Source organism: Pristis pectinata, chromosome 26, assembly GCF_009764475.1.
Source record: "Pristis pectinata isolate sPriPec2 chromosome 26, sPriPec2.1.pri, whole genome shotgun sequence".
Classification (NCBI taxonomy): Eukaryota; Metazoa; Chordata; class Chondrichthyes; order Rhinopristiformes; family Pristidae; genus Pristis; species Pristis pectinata.
Genome location: NC_067430.1, coordinates 23,492,400 through 23,507,243, shown reverse-complemented (window position 1 = coordinate 23,507,243; position 14,844 = coordinate 23,492,400). Strand labels below are relative to the sequence as shown.

The following is a 14,844-nucleotide window of genomic DNA, read 5'->3' as shown; positions in this document are numbered from 1 at the left end:
AAAGTCATCATTCAAGGCAAAGCTGCAAAGGATCAAGATAGTTAGATTCTCATACAAGACATGCAAGGAACAACACCGAATAACCAACTTCCCAACAACTCATTGTAATAATCCTAAGATTTTTCTATTTGCATTATGTCTGACTGCTGGAGTAAATCTGACTGTAAACATCAGTTTCAAGTCTAACCAAGTCTCTGCATGGGATCCATGTTCTGACCAATACACAAATCTGTTTGGGCAAGCAGAACTTCCAAGTGTTTTCAATGAGAAATGCCTGCTTATAAATTATTTTCACCTGCGTCATTGCATTTGGTGAGAAACCATTGAAGTCACATCTGCTGCTGTACACAGGACCTCTCGCCATCCAGTGGATAGATAATCAGTTGCTCTGTGCTTACAGTCCCCTAATTTGCAGAATCAACAGGCTTGCTCACTTCTGACAACATGTACGTACAAAGTCAGTCTCAAGGACTGTCCTCACCAAGTAATATTCCTTCCGGTTGTTTAACGTAAGGAAATAATTGTACTATAACAAATGGCACAAAATAAATCACAACTTTGGTTGCTCGGTTGTATCCCTGGGGGATGAACAAAATACCATGAATGAATCACGGAACTTCCTTGTGGCACAAGCACAGGCGAGTTGGCTCACCTGTTGCCTCTTGGAAATAACTACTTAGTCAATCTGCTGCCTTGTTCTTACCCCACATCCCTGTCTTTCCACCTCTTCCCCTGCCATCAACACCACTGAATAATTATTAAGTCATGGTCAGTTGCTGTTCTGGGTGTTTGCTGTGCATAAAATGGCTGCCATATTTCTGACCACCTTGATTGCTTTTCAGAATTAGTTCATTGCTTTGACCCGCCTGGCACCATGTGAGGTTCTTTATAAATGCAAATCTTTATTTCTAATGTCTAATTCTATATTTGAAGTTATTATTGAATTTGCACTGAGATTTGGATTGTTTGCTTACAGTTTTCGTTTGAAACATCTACCAAAGTCGCTGCTTCATTTTCTCACCGAACAGGCCCTCCTTGCAAATTAAAAAGAAAATACTGACATTTTTGAGGCAGACTTCGTTTTTGCTGTATTCAAAGGCGAGGACAATGTAGTGTACACTGGAACTCGTTGATCAATGTAATTTAAACACAGTCGTTCGTATTGCACCCTTCACCTTAAAAAAAACCGTGTTTACTGAGTTGATGAAGAAGTGCTTGCAATATCAAAACGACACAACATTTATTATATAAGGTACGTCTTTAAACACTTCCGGGATTATTTAACAAGGATTCTTTTGTAATCTTCAGATACTTTATACAACAGCTCCCCTGGCAGTCATTGGTTTGAAATTATTACACTAACGGGAGGTTGGACTGTGATTGGTGAGTTGCAAAAGCCCGACGAGGAATATCTCTTGCATCGATAATATTGAGTCCCAGAATACTAATAGAGTGAATGGTAATTGATCCAAATTGGAATCCGCCAAAGTGTAACCGATCGGTGAGAAACTGCAACACACCGTCACCGGGTGGTGGACAACGTCCTGTGGACATGGATCTCGCTAAAGTAGGGTACAACCTTGTAAAATGTATCCGGACAGGAGAGGTAATTGGTTTTGTGTTTTCTAGATGCGTTTAGTGGAATAACTGAATAGATTAATTGGGGTCATTTCCGGTGAACTATATTTTGTTTAAATGGAGTATATAAGAATGGCGTTTTTAATCCCGTGCTCTCTGACACTCGCTGTTTTATACAGAAGAGGAGGGAAGTTATCAAAAGTAATCTCAGTCGAAAAGTGAATCAGATTCTGTAAAGGCTGGGATTAAGTTTGGATTTTCCGGGAGGTCTTTCAATGTAATGGTTATCCAGAGTTGGTACTCGGAGATGTCGGCTAGTCCAGCCCAGGTGTGTAATGATATCACTAGACGGGTCCTCCCCTGGTTACGACAGGGTTCCTTTCCTGAGAACTGTTCGTAACCTGAAATGAACAAGTGTGTGTGGGAGGGGGTCGCAGAAACAGCAGTGACGGGGGAGTGGCCACCAGCCGGCCCACTGACCCAGTCAGTGTGTTCAGCGCTCCCAGCTCCGCTGGGCACCGCTGTTGCAACTCGGGGTGGGGGTGGGGGGAGAAGTCATCGGGAAATGCCCCGTCCCCACCCAGCCCCACGGCAGCTGGCAAATCCAACCCGCTGGCCTCCCAACGCTCGTTTAGATGTATGGGATGTCCGTAAATTGGGTGTTGGTATCCCGGGGAGGACCTGTACGTGTTCTGAACCCCAAGTGTGACACGGAAATAGGAAGCCAAGCAGAGCCTCATGTTATAAAATCAGGAAATGCTGGAAATACTCAGCAGGTCGGGAGCATCTGGAGAGGGAGAACCAGAACTAATGTTTCAGGTCAGGGACTTTCATCCGAAACAGGAAAAGTTAGAAAACGTTTTGTCTTAGAGGAGTGCTGAGGAGAACCAGGAGAATGTCTGTGGTGAGGGGTGGGGGCGACCATGGTGTTGGTGGGAGCTGAGAGAGGGTGGTGAGGGTTTGCTAACCATGGCTCATCTGTTTGGAGGAGGTGTAAACGGGGAGGAGGAATGAGAAGAGATGAGAAGCAATTGCTGGAAATGAAATATACGAAACATTGCAGTTGCTGGAAATCTGAAATAAAGGGGAATGCTTGAAATACCCAGCAGGTCGGGCAGCATCTGTGAAGAGAGAGAGAGAGCAATGTTAATGTTACAGCTTGAGGACTTTACAATCAGAACTGACCAGTTCTATCACAAACTGGAATGCTGGACTATCTGAAAATGTTGAGTCGTCAGGACTGTACCTTGCCCAGATGGAGATGAGATGCCATTCCTCAAGTTTATGTTGGACTTTGTTGGAACAGGATAAGGCCCCAGAGATAAAAAAGATCAGGTTGGGGATGGAGAATTAAAGTGACAGATATAAAGCTTCATGTTAGTTGGATAAAACTATTTATTTCACCTTCATGACTAAATGCAGTGCGGTCGATAAGGGACTCGTGTGGGTGTTTCTGGGGAGACCTTCGGTTGTTGCTCTGGAGAAAGCATTGGCAGACCTCCCTTCATTGCTCTATTAAATTTGTGTGATTTCACTCTGTGAAATCTTAACTAACCGAAGGAAACACAAGAGTGCGTAAGAATCTTTTTGTGCTTGTGTATCTGTGCAGATGGTTGAACTGAGGTCCCTGTGGCAGGAGCAGGACTGTGTGATCTTTTTCCTGAGGAGATTTGGATGTCAGGTGTGTCGATGGACTGCGAGGGAGATCAGCAGACTGAAGGAGGCCTTTGAGCAGAATGGCGTTCACTTGGCTGGGGTTGGACCTGAGGAGCTTGGTGTAAAGGACTTCATGGAAGGGCAGTATTTCAAAGGAGGTGAGTCCCAAAAAAAGCGGTGCCGTGAACTATGAAATGGATTGTAACGTGGAAAAACTGAAGCAATTGAAATCCTCTTTACAACAAGGAAGGTTGCAAGCGGATGTTCAAAATTGCAAAGAATTTATTAGACTAAGTGAGTGTAACTGTTTCCACTTTGGGAGAGCTGGAGGATGCAGGCTGTAGACTAGATGGGGAATTATGATCAGTTGTATGTGGAAAGCAGCTCACAATGTGCTGGACAGTCAAACTGTACATTTGAAACAAAATTATTTATAGAAACATGATTTTTACTCAGAGTCCTGCTTTGTGAAAATGATTCGATAATAATCTGGATTTTGGGGATCCTGTCAGGATTTTTTCATCACAATGGGATCCAATATGAATGGGTAATTGACAAAATTGTGTTTGTGATATAATTTATCATTTTTAACTCTGTTCCATCACTTTTAACTCTCTTCCATCCACATTACACCCTTGCATGATCTCCGTTTGTGTCCTGTGTTTCTTCTGCAATATTGTGGAGGAAAATTGAACCACATTCTGGGAGTTACCATTAACTAACAGTTAAATGATCAGCCATGGTTCATTGATGCCACACTGGAAAAGACTCCCATAAAAGGTAAGTCATTTTGTTATCCTTGCATCCAGGGTTCATCCTGCAAGGAACCATCTCTCATCTTAAATTTGGCTCCCATTCATGAATCTTCTACCCTCCAGCCCAGAAGACCAACCACACCCCATCCCCAAGATGCTGATACCTCTCCCACACTCCTGACCTCCCCAATAAACCATCTCCTCACTACTCACTATTCCCAGTGTCTGAGGCCCCAATCACTAAACTGGACGCCAATCACCAGCCCAGCCCATGGTTACCATGAACTCCCAGCCCAACGACCTTCAAGGCCCTTCTGACCTGAGTGCAACCACCTGCAGTGAGGTCAACACTTCTGGCATTGATGATACTTGAACTGATGCAAGGAGCAACAACTCTCCCTGATAGTAGCAAGTGGCACATTTTCAACTCTTCAAAACATTCAGTGCCTTCTGGGTCATACCAAAGTACCACTGTCTTCAGTACCACCTGATATCACAACAAGATTCCATGACCTAAATAACTGCAGGCCTTGCAGTTCTGTTTGTGCTGAATTACAATGGCCTTCTCCACTGTTTAAGACAATGCGGGGTTTTTCTTTGATTTAGGGATAATTATTGATCAGACCTTAGAATTCCACTGATCTGAAAAATAGTGCCACAGGACAAATTACATTGTTGAGAGATCAGATGGTGCTGTGGTTCAATGACTTGTCCAAAAAGTGGTGGCCCAGAAATAGCTACGCACCATTTTAGCTTGAAGACAACATTGTGGGTCACCTCAATGCTGTTTGAAAGTCACATAAAAAGCAGGAGTTAAGATGTTAGGACAACATTGATTTCCTTGAATAATGTTGCTGTAGTAATGAATATAATTTATGCAGTAATAAGTATAAATGAAGATGTACAGATAATAGTTATTCTTCTCTAAGCCATGATATTGTCAGGGGCTTATCTGCTGTCACTGTAAGTGCCATTTTGGTTGACCCCTATGAGGTCTGTTTGCAGACACGTGCTCTCAGCAGGCTTGAAGAAAATAAATGAACTTCCTAAAGGACGAAAGTCTACTTCCAACTTTTTTTTTTGTCTGCGTTAAGATATAACAGCTAAGTTGAAACTGATATCGTCTCATTGACGTGTCACAAGTTCTTACAGATGTTGCAATGTAGCCCAGTGGGTGCAATGTTTGCAGTCCACTCTTAATGAAACACACCAGAATAGCACGGAGGCAAAATATCAGCTTTATTGAATGCTGGAGCAGGCTTGAGGGATGTAATAGCCTATTCTTGCTGCTATTTTTTTGTTCTTGCACAATTGTTGCTCCTACACTTTCTGAGCACTTTGACTATTACCCCTGTGAGTGTGTTTTACCCTGGTGCTTTATACCTTCAAGGCAAACAAGTCAGATCCCGGTGCAAGTGCAGCTGTATTCACGTACCCACACACACAGTTGACCATGCAATATCTAACTTAGGTGCTAACTGTCTGTCCCAAGTCCCAACATTATCTATTATACTTGGGGCTGTCACAAGGGTCTTCTCTGGGATCCCGGAGTTCACTGCTCTTCATGAAAGTCAGTCTTCTCCCTCAGGTTCTGCCGCTGCCATCTTTGCTCCCTTGGCTTGGGCCCTCGTTGGGTGTCACTGACTGTGGTTCTTGCTCCTTTCGTTGGCTGCTGTTGAGGTTCCACACTGCTGAACACCAGGGTGAAGTTATTGCACTCCTGGCTTCCTGATGGGGTTAGTTATACCCCCTGCTTGTGGCCTTCCAGAAACGTCTCTCAGCTTGACCAATTGGATGGCAAGGTGGGAGGGCCACTGGTCACTTCAAAGGTTAATGTGTTTGGGAAAGCTTTGAATGAAAGGTAGAGGCAGGAAACCGAAGCTCCATTCAGTTTCTCCTTCCCAGGACTGACGCCAATGTTAACTATTCAATCACTGATCAATGGACCTGGATGTGCTCAGTAACATCTATTCTTGCTATAGTATCACTAACCTGGGAGTTCAGTCTGACTGTCTGGCCCAGCTAATTTTGTGGATTTGGACCTTTTCACTAGCCTAAGATCAGCTTGGCCAACCTTCACATGATTCCCAGCTCCCGGTTGTGGGGAGCTGCTTGGCCACACAAACTTCCATCTTTTGGCTACAAGGGAAGGTGCCAATTTATGAATGGCTGCTGTAGTGCTGGGAGACCACTGAGACCTTTGTGTTCATGTCCTTGAACTTGCAATCATCTGATTTAGGAATGATACCAAGAACATAAGGAACAGGGTGCAAGAGTCGACCCATAGCCTTTGCAGATTATGGCTGATCCCATGTGTTACTCATTTTCCAACCCAATTCCTATATTCCTGATTTTCTCATTTGAAAATCTGTTTAAGTCAACCTTGACTAGGCTTCCACAGTCCTCTAAGGTAAAGAATTCCAAAGATTTGTAAGTCTATGCTTAAAGAAATTTCTTAAGCAAATTAAGAAATTTAAGGTCCCAGATTCTAAACCCTTCAGCAAGAGAAAACAGTATCTACAGTAGTTATGGTGTCAAGAAGTGAGCTGCTGGAGGAACTCAGTGGGTCAGGCAGCAACTGTGGAGGCAAATGGATGGCTGACATTTCAGGTTGAGACCCTGCACCCTCTGCTCCTGATTCCAGCATCTGCAGTCTCTTTATCTCCAACTTACTATGTCAGTCCTTCACAGAATCTTTAGAATATAAGAAATAGAAGGAGTAGTAAGTCATCTGATTCTCTGAGCCAGTCAGCCATTCATCAAGATCAGGGCTTCTCTTCCACTGCAGTGCTATTTGCCAGCACTATCTCTTGATTAAGTTAATTCCCAGAAATCTATTGATCTCTGTTTTGAATGAACAGAACAAGAATGCCTCCTTCTCCCTCTGAGAGAGAATTCCAACAACTCGCCACCCTGTGGCCTACCCCTTTTTTTTCCCTCAAACTGTGCCCCTGGTCTGGGACTCCTCAGTCAGGGGAAATATCCTCCTGGCATCTACCCTGTAAGGCCTCTGAAGAATTTTGTAAGTTTTGATGAGATCTTTTGTTGTTCTGGAGTCAGTCAAGGATGCTCTCTCTCTGCTCTCTAGTTTGGGTGTTGAGCCTTTTGCTGAATCCATCAGGGAGAACATGGGTATAAGAAGGATGACAATCCCAGGCAATGGAAGTACTCGAGTCAAAGCCTTCCTGTGCATGGACAGATTCTGAGATTCAAAGGAGCTGGGCCATGCAGCAAGAACTGGATGGAGCAAGTAGCTAAGGTGAAACAAATTGGGAATATGGGTTTGGTGCTCCCTCTTGAACACGGGAATGAACCTGGTCAAGGAAGGACTTGGTTATCAGGCAAAAAGCACTCTCAGTATTGCTGTATGTAGCACAAATGTGGCCCATGCCCTGCCCCTGTGCTGTGGCAGTCACCTGACCCATCTTTTATTTCATCTGGAGATCCAAAAGTGGAATGTGTTGATAGGGAAATGATGTGTAGATCTACAGCGAAAAGAGAGGGTGGGAAATGAACACAGCATGGTCTGCTTTTGCCATTCACCTGTTCCTCATGAAAAGTTTCTGCAGAAAAACATCTTTTGAGCATGAATTAATCAGGCAGTTATTTGCACATAATTCCCTTGTGGCCCTGCGGGGAAAGAGATAGTCCATCCTGTCAGATTGTTCCATGAGCAGATCTCAGTGCCACCACACACTGGCCTGGAGCTGGCTGCAGTGTCAATGTGACCATCACTGATGGACTGTCTGGAAATGAAGAATACATGTACTGTAAATACTGTATGTGGATGTAATGATATGCTTGATATAGCAAATGAAGACAATGCAATATCCAGTAATGTAATTGTGCATATTTTACAAAGAGAATATTTTGAGGGGAAAAAATCTAAAGATCTGAAATAATTTGTGCTTCTTGAAGATTCATCACAAGTTATCTGAAAATCCTTGGCCAATTAAGTGCAATTCTCAGAACTTGAGCTGTGTTCTTTTATTTGTCCATAAAATTATGTTAATTCTGTCTCCTGCGCATCTGGTAAAAGGGGAAGCTTTCAGCCTTTGTGTGTAAAGTATGTACTCTTATAATAATTATGAACACTGTCTTCCCTTTGCAAGAAATTCTGCTACATCACTGAGCAAGTTACTTGGGAACGCATGCTTTCTTTCCATTTACCTGACATGAAGTCCAAACAATCCTCTGCTGTGGTTGACCACGTTTGCCTGAGCCCAGAGAACTATGAACACACAGACGTCCCTGGTGCTTGTCCATTTGTATCTGCAGGAAGAGAGTGGTTATTCCTACGTCTTGGCCAGTTGTGCTCCTCCACCTGTCAAGGTGTTGGCTGTTGATGACCTCGAGTGGTTTAGGGCTTATCCTTCCAAGTCCTGCCAATGAACCAAACTGGCCAGTTCACCATGAAATATTCGTAGACCTACCTAGTCCAGGAATTGGATTGAATTGATGCCTGTGCGGGTTCAGGTGACATATTTCTGGTTTGTAGATTAACAGTCTGATTCCCTCTAAAGTAGATCAAAGTGTTTGAAGATCTTTGCTTCTGTCTTTTTATAGATCTGTATATTGATGAGAGGAAACAGTGCTACAAAGACTTGGGGTTTAAAAGGTAAGTAGGAATCCAAGAAACTTAAGGGATCTGATTAACCCAGTCAAACCAGATGTTGTGACAGATCTTTAAAGGGAATCAACTCTTCCTTCAGTGGCACTTAGGTTGGGTGTCAGTATTGGCACTGAAGAGGTATCGAAGGGCTGTGTTATGGGTTCCCTCCAGATACCACAAGGGACAAGTTCTCAATCAGTAACATTGCTGTGGAACAGTGTTTAATGCAAGAAAACCCCCTTCTCACTTTCTTATGAGAAGACAACAGATTTCTAGCACCTCCTGAAGATTGGCTAGAGACCAGTGGTGAATGAAGGCCACAAAACTAGTTGCCTGGTTTGTCTTGCCTAGCTAGAGAATGGGATAAATTGATAGGGATTAGTTTGGGGGGGGGGGGGGGAAATGGAGGTAATGGTTGATAGAGAAAGGAGAATATTGACAAGATGTCATTCTGACACCCCAGGAGACAGATTGAGCAAAGGAAAACCTATTAGGGTCGGAGATGGAAAATGGTGAATGCAGCTGGCTTTTGACATTCTGGATCAGAACGTGGGGCTTGGACTGGGTCCTTTGTGTGTGTCACACATCTCTGTTAAGAAAGAAAAAAAAGCCTAGCAAACAACACTGTCGGTTTTCTTCCTAGGTACAATACACTCAACCTGTTACCAGCAGCTTTGAGTCAGAAAGTGCGGCAAGTTGCTACCCAGGTGAGTAGTGGATTCCATTCTGAATCAGCTCTTCCTTGTCTGTGTTTGATTTGTGAAACTTCCACCACTGAATGAACATTCAGATCCCAAGACTGTTTAAAATCTGCTTCAATGTTCTTCCTATTGCTGCGCTCTTCTAGGACACTTAACACTTTCTTGTAGGATCTGAGTTCAGGGTGGGCTCCTTGGAATGTGTTAATGGTTAAAACCAGCCCTCAGCCAACACAAAATCATTGCTGTATTTAACTGTTGCCAGCAGAGGGAGCAATCACTGTAAATGATTGCAAGAGTTTGGAATGGAATTTCTAATTCAATTTAGAAAGTCTGTGCTGTATTTAACAACTTAACTGCAAGATATTTGACTTTGGCTATATGGGACTTGGGAACAGAGGGGATCACTCAAGAATAGTTATAGTATTGCTAATAATAATACTAGAAAGATCAGGCTGTTTTGTGCCTCAATTCCTTTTCCCTGCCTGTGACCCTTAAATTCATGAAAGGGTTCAGTTCATCTCTTGGTATTTACACCCTTTCATGCATAGATTTTCAAATTTCCATCTGTGTGAAAAGCATGCTTCCAGATTTCAGTCCAAATAGCCATGATACGTTTTAAGCTAAGCCTCCATTTTCTTTGTCCCCTTCACGAGATAAAGTAGATTCACCAGTTATCATTGGAGACATCATGATGCAATTTCTGGGTAAAATATTAAATAACTGGGTCTGTTTGACCAGGATCTCAGCACTTCTGACTTCTCTTTGCATCCTGTGGAAATTCTTGCATGACTAACATTCTTTTCCTCTTCAGGCAAATAAAGATGGAATCTCAGGAAATTTCTCCGGTGACGTGATGCAGAGTGGAGGTTTGCTAATTGTCAGCAAAGGTAAATGTGCACCTTGGAATCATCCTGAAAGATTTATTATGTGAGGGCATGAAAACTCTCCCCTGAGTAAAATAAGTGAAGTAACTCCTCTAGATCTGAGTGATTTAATGTTCCCAATCAGAGGTTGTGGGTTCAAGCAACACTCCGGCCATAATTTACAACAAAACTCCAATAGTCTGCCATCTGACTATTTGACAATCCAGATGGCTCAGAAGCTGATTCCTGTGCTCCCTTTAATACACCAGGGCTCCGGTCCCTGTGCTCCCTCAAAACTCACCCAGTTCTGTTCCCAACCTTCCCTTGAAACTTGCAGGGGCCTTGTTCCCTTGTACTCCCTTTAAATTTACCGGGTAAAATTTATTATTCCATTGTGTAACAGCTTCAAAATGTTTTTAATTTGTTTTTAGTATTAATAGAATAACATCCAAAAGTCTAGAAAATCTGCTAGTCTATCACTGCCAAAGTCCTGTGATTGCCGGATTAATGAGTTTTACTGGATCCAAAGAACCTGCAGAGGAATATAGATAGGTTAGGTGAGTTGGCAAAAGGTTGGTAGATGGAAGTACAATGCTGAAAAATGAGGTTGGAAGGAAGAATGAATGTTTATTGTTTAACAGAATGAGACTACAAAGTGTGATATAAAGAGATCTGGGGGTCTTTGTGCATGAAACACAGAGTTGACGTACAAGTGCGGCGAGTAATTAGGAAGGCTAATGGAATGTTGGCTTTTATTGCAAGGGGTACAGTATAAAATTAGGGAAGTTTTTTGATGCAGCGTTACGGGACAGTGGTGACACTGCACCTGGAGTACCGTGTACAATTTTGGTATTTAAGGAAGGATATACTTGCATTGTGGGCAGTGCAGGAAAGGTTCACTAGGTTCATTCCTGGGATGGAGGGGTTGATGTATGAGGAGAGGTTGAGCACGTTGGAGTTTAGGAGAATGAGAGGTGACCTCATTGAAATGTGTGATGGGGATTGTCAGAGTGGATGCTGTGAGGATGTTTCCTCAAGTCGGTATACCTGGGAGGGCGGCAGTGTTTCTGAAGAAGACACCCTCTATTTAGGATGAAAATGAGGAAGGTCATGACTGTTTAGAATTCTCTACCCTAGAGTATTTTCAAAGTGAAAATGACAGACGTGTGAATCACTAAGGAAACGTGAGGTTGCAGATGCTGGATTAGGGTTATGGGGAGAAGTGAAAGGTGGTGTTGAGGCCATGATTGGATCAGCTGTGGTCTGATTGAATGGTGAAGGGGCTGAGCAGCCTACTCCTGTCCCTGGTTATAATGTTCCTGTGTTCTGACTACGAGAGCCACAGATGGTGCACACAGAGCTGACATAGTTTTCAAATATATTACAAATCAAGATTTGGGTTTTTACAAAGGAGCTTCATCAGCAAGAGACTTTTAATCCATTTTTTTAATCCATTCTCCATCAGTGAATAATGAATTATCTGAATGTGTTCCAAATTGGACTGATGTTAGTCATGTTGCAACAGTGAAACTTTCTGGCCACAAGATGGCAAACTTATCTAACTGCAAACACCAAAGCCCCAACTATTGCTGAGATAAAGAGCCAGGGCCAGGAACAGCAAAAGCTGCAGGAGAATGGGGAAAATGGCAGATTCATTTAGTAATGACATTCTTGTTTGTGAGACTCGGCTCATCCCACTGGGGCAGAGTTAAATGCAGCCTTCCCATCATTCTCAGAGGTGGTTTTTGGACAAAAGTGTTAAACTGACATCTCACCTGCATATTCGGATAGATGTTCAAGTTTCAAGGGCACTGTTTGAAGAAAACCATGTTCTCTCCTTGTGCACCAGCTGATATTAGGGCTTGACAATAAATGTTGGTCTTGTCAGTGATGTTTATATCCAATAAGTGAAGAAAAAAATCTTCCTTCAACCAACAAAAAAATCCAACCTTCTGGTTGTTTCAGATTTAACGTGTGTGGGACCCTGCCGCAGACAGATGAGCTAAACTGCTGACAAAATGACACACTTGCACTTCAACAACCATTCATTGAATGGGAAATGCTTGGAGATGGCTTGATGCTCTGGAATTCTCTCACCATGTCTCCCTTGCTGAGGGCTACCGTTTAACATTTTATCCAAAAGATGACTCCAGTAACCATTCAGCACTACTCCAGTACTTCACTATAATGACCCTGAAATGGAGTGAATATCAGAGGCAGAATGCCTCTCACTGACATTGTACAGTGTGTTTAGTGCTATTGACTGGAACTGTGTTTTTCAGTATCTGACTATAGCTTTTTTTCCTTCCTAAAATCTTCCTATTTGGCTCAGCCTTTGGTCACCTGGTCTCTTACTGTTAGATAACATTACTGTGAAGCACATTGGGCTGCTTTGTTCTATTGAAGGTCTGCATAATGCAAGTTGTTAATGTTACTGGACTTGCTACAATGCTGGAACCACTTTGGGTTGTCAGTCTAGCTTATACACTTAAACCCTGGAGCAGGGATGGACCCTTAACCCTTATAGTTTGGTGGCAACTAATTGCGACAACTTTTGTGGAACCATCACTAAGTTAAATCTACCACGTTTCAGGTGGTGAGAAAGTGCTGCTTCATTTTGTGCAGGACTCTCCTGGTGACCATGTTCCATTAGATTCCATCCTCCAGGTTCTGGGCATTACAGCCACGGTTGAGGTTGACGAGGTGCCAGTGCCACAGGTAAGAAACCAAATTGATTTCTCGTGGATCTCTATAGATTTTTATTCTCTGTCAGCCAAGTGGTACTTGCTTTTGTTTTGATTCCAGATACATGCCCATGCATCCTTCCACATGTCAACTTGTACATGTGAACATCCACAAGAATACACTTGGTACATATGCATGATATTCAGACAACCATGTGTACATACTCTCCTGTGTCACAAATTAACTCAATTTCTTTGTTGTGGGAGAGGGTGGTAACCCCAGCTGGTTTTAATGCATGGGTGAGAACTCCAGTACTTTGACACTCTGCTGCATCTCTGTATCAGATGTAATTCTTGGCCAAGAGGAACCAGGCATTTGCTCTCAGGGTGATACTTGGTGCCGTTCCATTTGAAAAGGAAGATACTGATTTTTGGACCTACTTATGGGAGGACCTGAACTTGAGGTGGATTTGGGGGGAGGTGGATCCTCACTTCTCTAAGCATCTGCTTACATTGCAGTGAATGCAGGCCAACATTCTTCCATTGAACTTGCTTCCTTGGACTTCATGGTCCAATCTGAGCTTCCTTCTGGCCATTGAAATAAAGATTAATTTCTGATTTCAATTATATAACTACAGCAAAATTCATCTATTAGAAAAGTACATCTTTATTTTGTTCATTTTTGTTTTATTCTCTAAGGCTGGAAGAGTTCTTTGATCATTTATACTCCAGTTTGGTGGGCTTTGTTTCTTTCAGAGCATCAATGTTTGTACCACGTAAAATGGTGAAGCACAACGGGGGAAGAATCGCAGAGTGCTGCCTTGCAATGTCAAAGACTGTTGCCAGATGTTGGAGATCCTTTTAATAAATGTGCATTTAAAAGATCACTTCTCATTTTTATCTAGAAGTGCACAGACCTTAATTTCCATCACAATTAATGATTGTTTCACTTGTAATTCTGGGCTGTGATTAATGAGTTCATCCAGATTTATAGCAGCATCTACATTTGAAAAATAAGTTGGAGGAGTTGAAATGCCTCGTCTTGGAAAAGATGGTGTTGTACCACCGACATCTGTATCTGTTAACTCTGTCGTACTGTTGGTTGGAGCCAAATTCATTGATTAACAGGCTGACCATGCAAGATGCGTACGCATTGCACAGCTTCATAGGGCTTTGCTTTATTCATGGCATTTAAAATAGTTCTTTGATTTGGCTTTAAAATCACTATCTCGAGTTGTTAGCCATTGCTGCTAGGAGACAAAACTGAAGTAGAATAAACCATCACCAAACATTATCTGACAATACAGAGAAAAGGTAGCTAGAAATCCAGAGAGGACAAGTTGGACAGAAGTGTATTTTGCAATTTATGGTATTAATTTTAGACTAAATTAGTTGTAGACTTTGATTGCTAGGATTTGTCAGCACTGTGTCACATGCCCAGTGGTCTCATAGAAAGTAAAGTCAATGCCTTTGCTGGCTACTGTGATTGTATAAGTAAATATGTGTTTTACAACTCTATCTGGTGGTAATGCAACAACAGCAACTGGCATTTATATAACACCAAAACTAATCCCAGATACTTCAAAGGAGTGCTATCAAGCAAAATTTGATTTGGGGCTTGCAAAGTGGTGCAGCTGGTAGAGCTGCTGATTGATTGATTCAAAGCTCCAGCCACATGGCTTCAGTCCTGACCTCCACTGCTGTGTGGAGTTTGCACATTGTCCCTATGGATAAAAAAAATTGGCAGAATGGAAGGAAATGATGTACTTTGTTCAAAAAGTCATGTCAGAGACTGAATGGGTGTGTTGGAGTTTGGTGTCAAAGTGACATAAAAAATCTGGATTCGTAGACTTGTTTGTGCTGGTAAATTTTTATCCTCTGTGATAAGCTGCTGGAAGATAAACAGACCTTAGAAAAATACAAGTCACAGGAAGTAATGCTTTGCAGACTGCACAACAAGAGGGTGAGGCCCTTCTAAAGACCAATAGATCCTGG

The 14,844-nt window shown here is 42.6% G+C and overlaps 1 protein-coding gene across 2 annotated transcripts; it reads left to right on the top strand.

The window, feature by feature from the left end:
• Positions 1-1,381: 1,381 nt before the first annotated feature.
• Positions 1,382-13,733, top strand: prxl2b (peroxiredoxin like 2B). 2 transcript variants are annotated; one of them, XM_052039624.1, is made up of 7 exons: positions 1,383-1,606; positions 3,188-3,392; positions 8,556-8,607; positions 9,245-9,308; positions 10,114-10,189; positions 12,759-12,883; positions 13,606-13,733. In XM_052039624.1, exons 1-7 carry the CDS (start codon positions 1,457-1,459, stop codon positions 13,627-13,629), a joined length of 696 nt encoding a protein of 231 aa, XP_051895584.1. In that variant the 5' UTR covers positions 1,383-1,456; the 3' UTR covers positions 13,630-13,733. The 2 variants fall into 2 exon arrangements, with proteins under 2 accessions (XP_051895585.1, XP_051895584.1); XM_052039625.1 differs by lacking the exons at positions 12,759-12,883; positions 13,606-13,733 and adding an exon at positions 12,131-12,682 and having other exon boundaries at positions 1,382-1,606.
• Positions 13,734-14,844: the final 1,111 nt, after the last annotated feature.

Bases quoted from the DNA above. Each gene is read 5' to 3' on its own strand.
- prxl2b (XM_052039624.1), top strand. From the start codon at position 1,457: ATGGTAATTGATCCAAATTGGAATCCGCCAAAGTGTAACCGATCGGTG. The intron at 8,608-9,244 runs GTAAGTAGGAAT...TTTTCTTCCTAG, and splicing joins AAAGACTTGGGGTTTAAAAG to GTACAATACACTCAACCTGT. The intron at 9,309-10,113 runs GTGAGTAGTGGA...TTTCCTCTTCAG, and splicing joins TGCGGCAAGTTGCTACCCAG to GCAAATAAAGATGGAATCTC.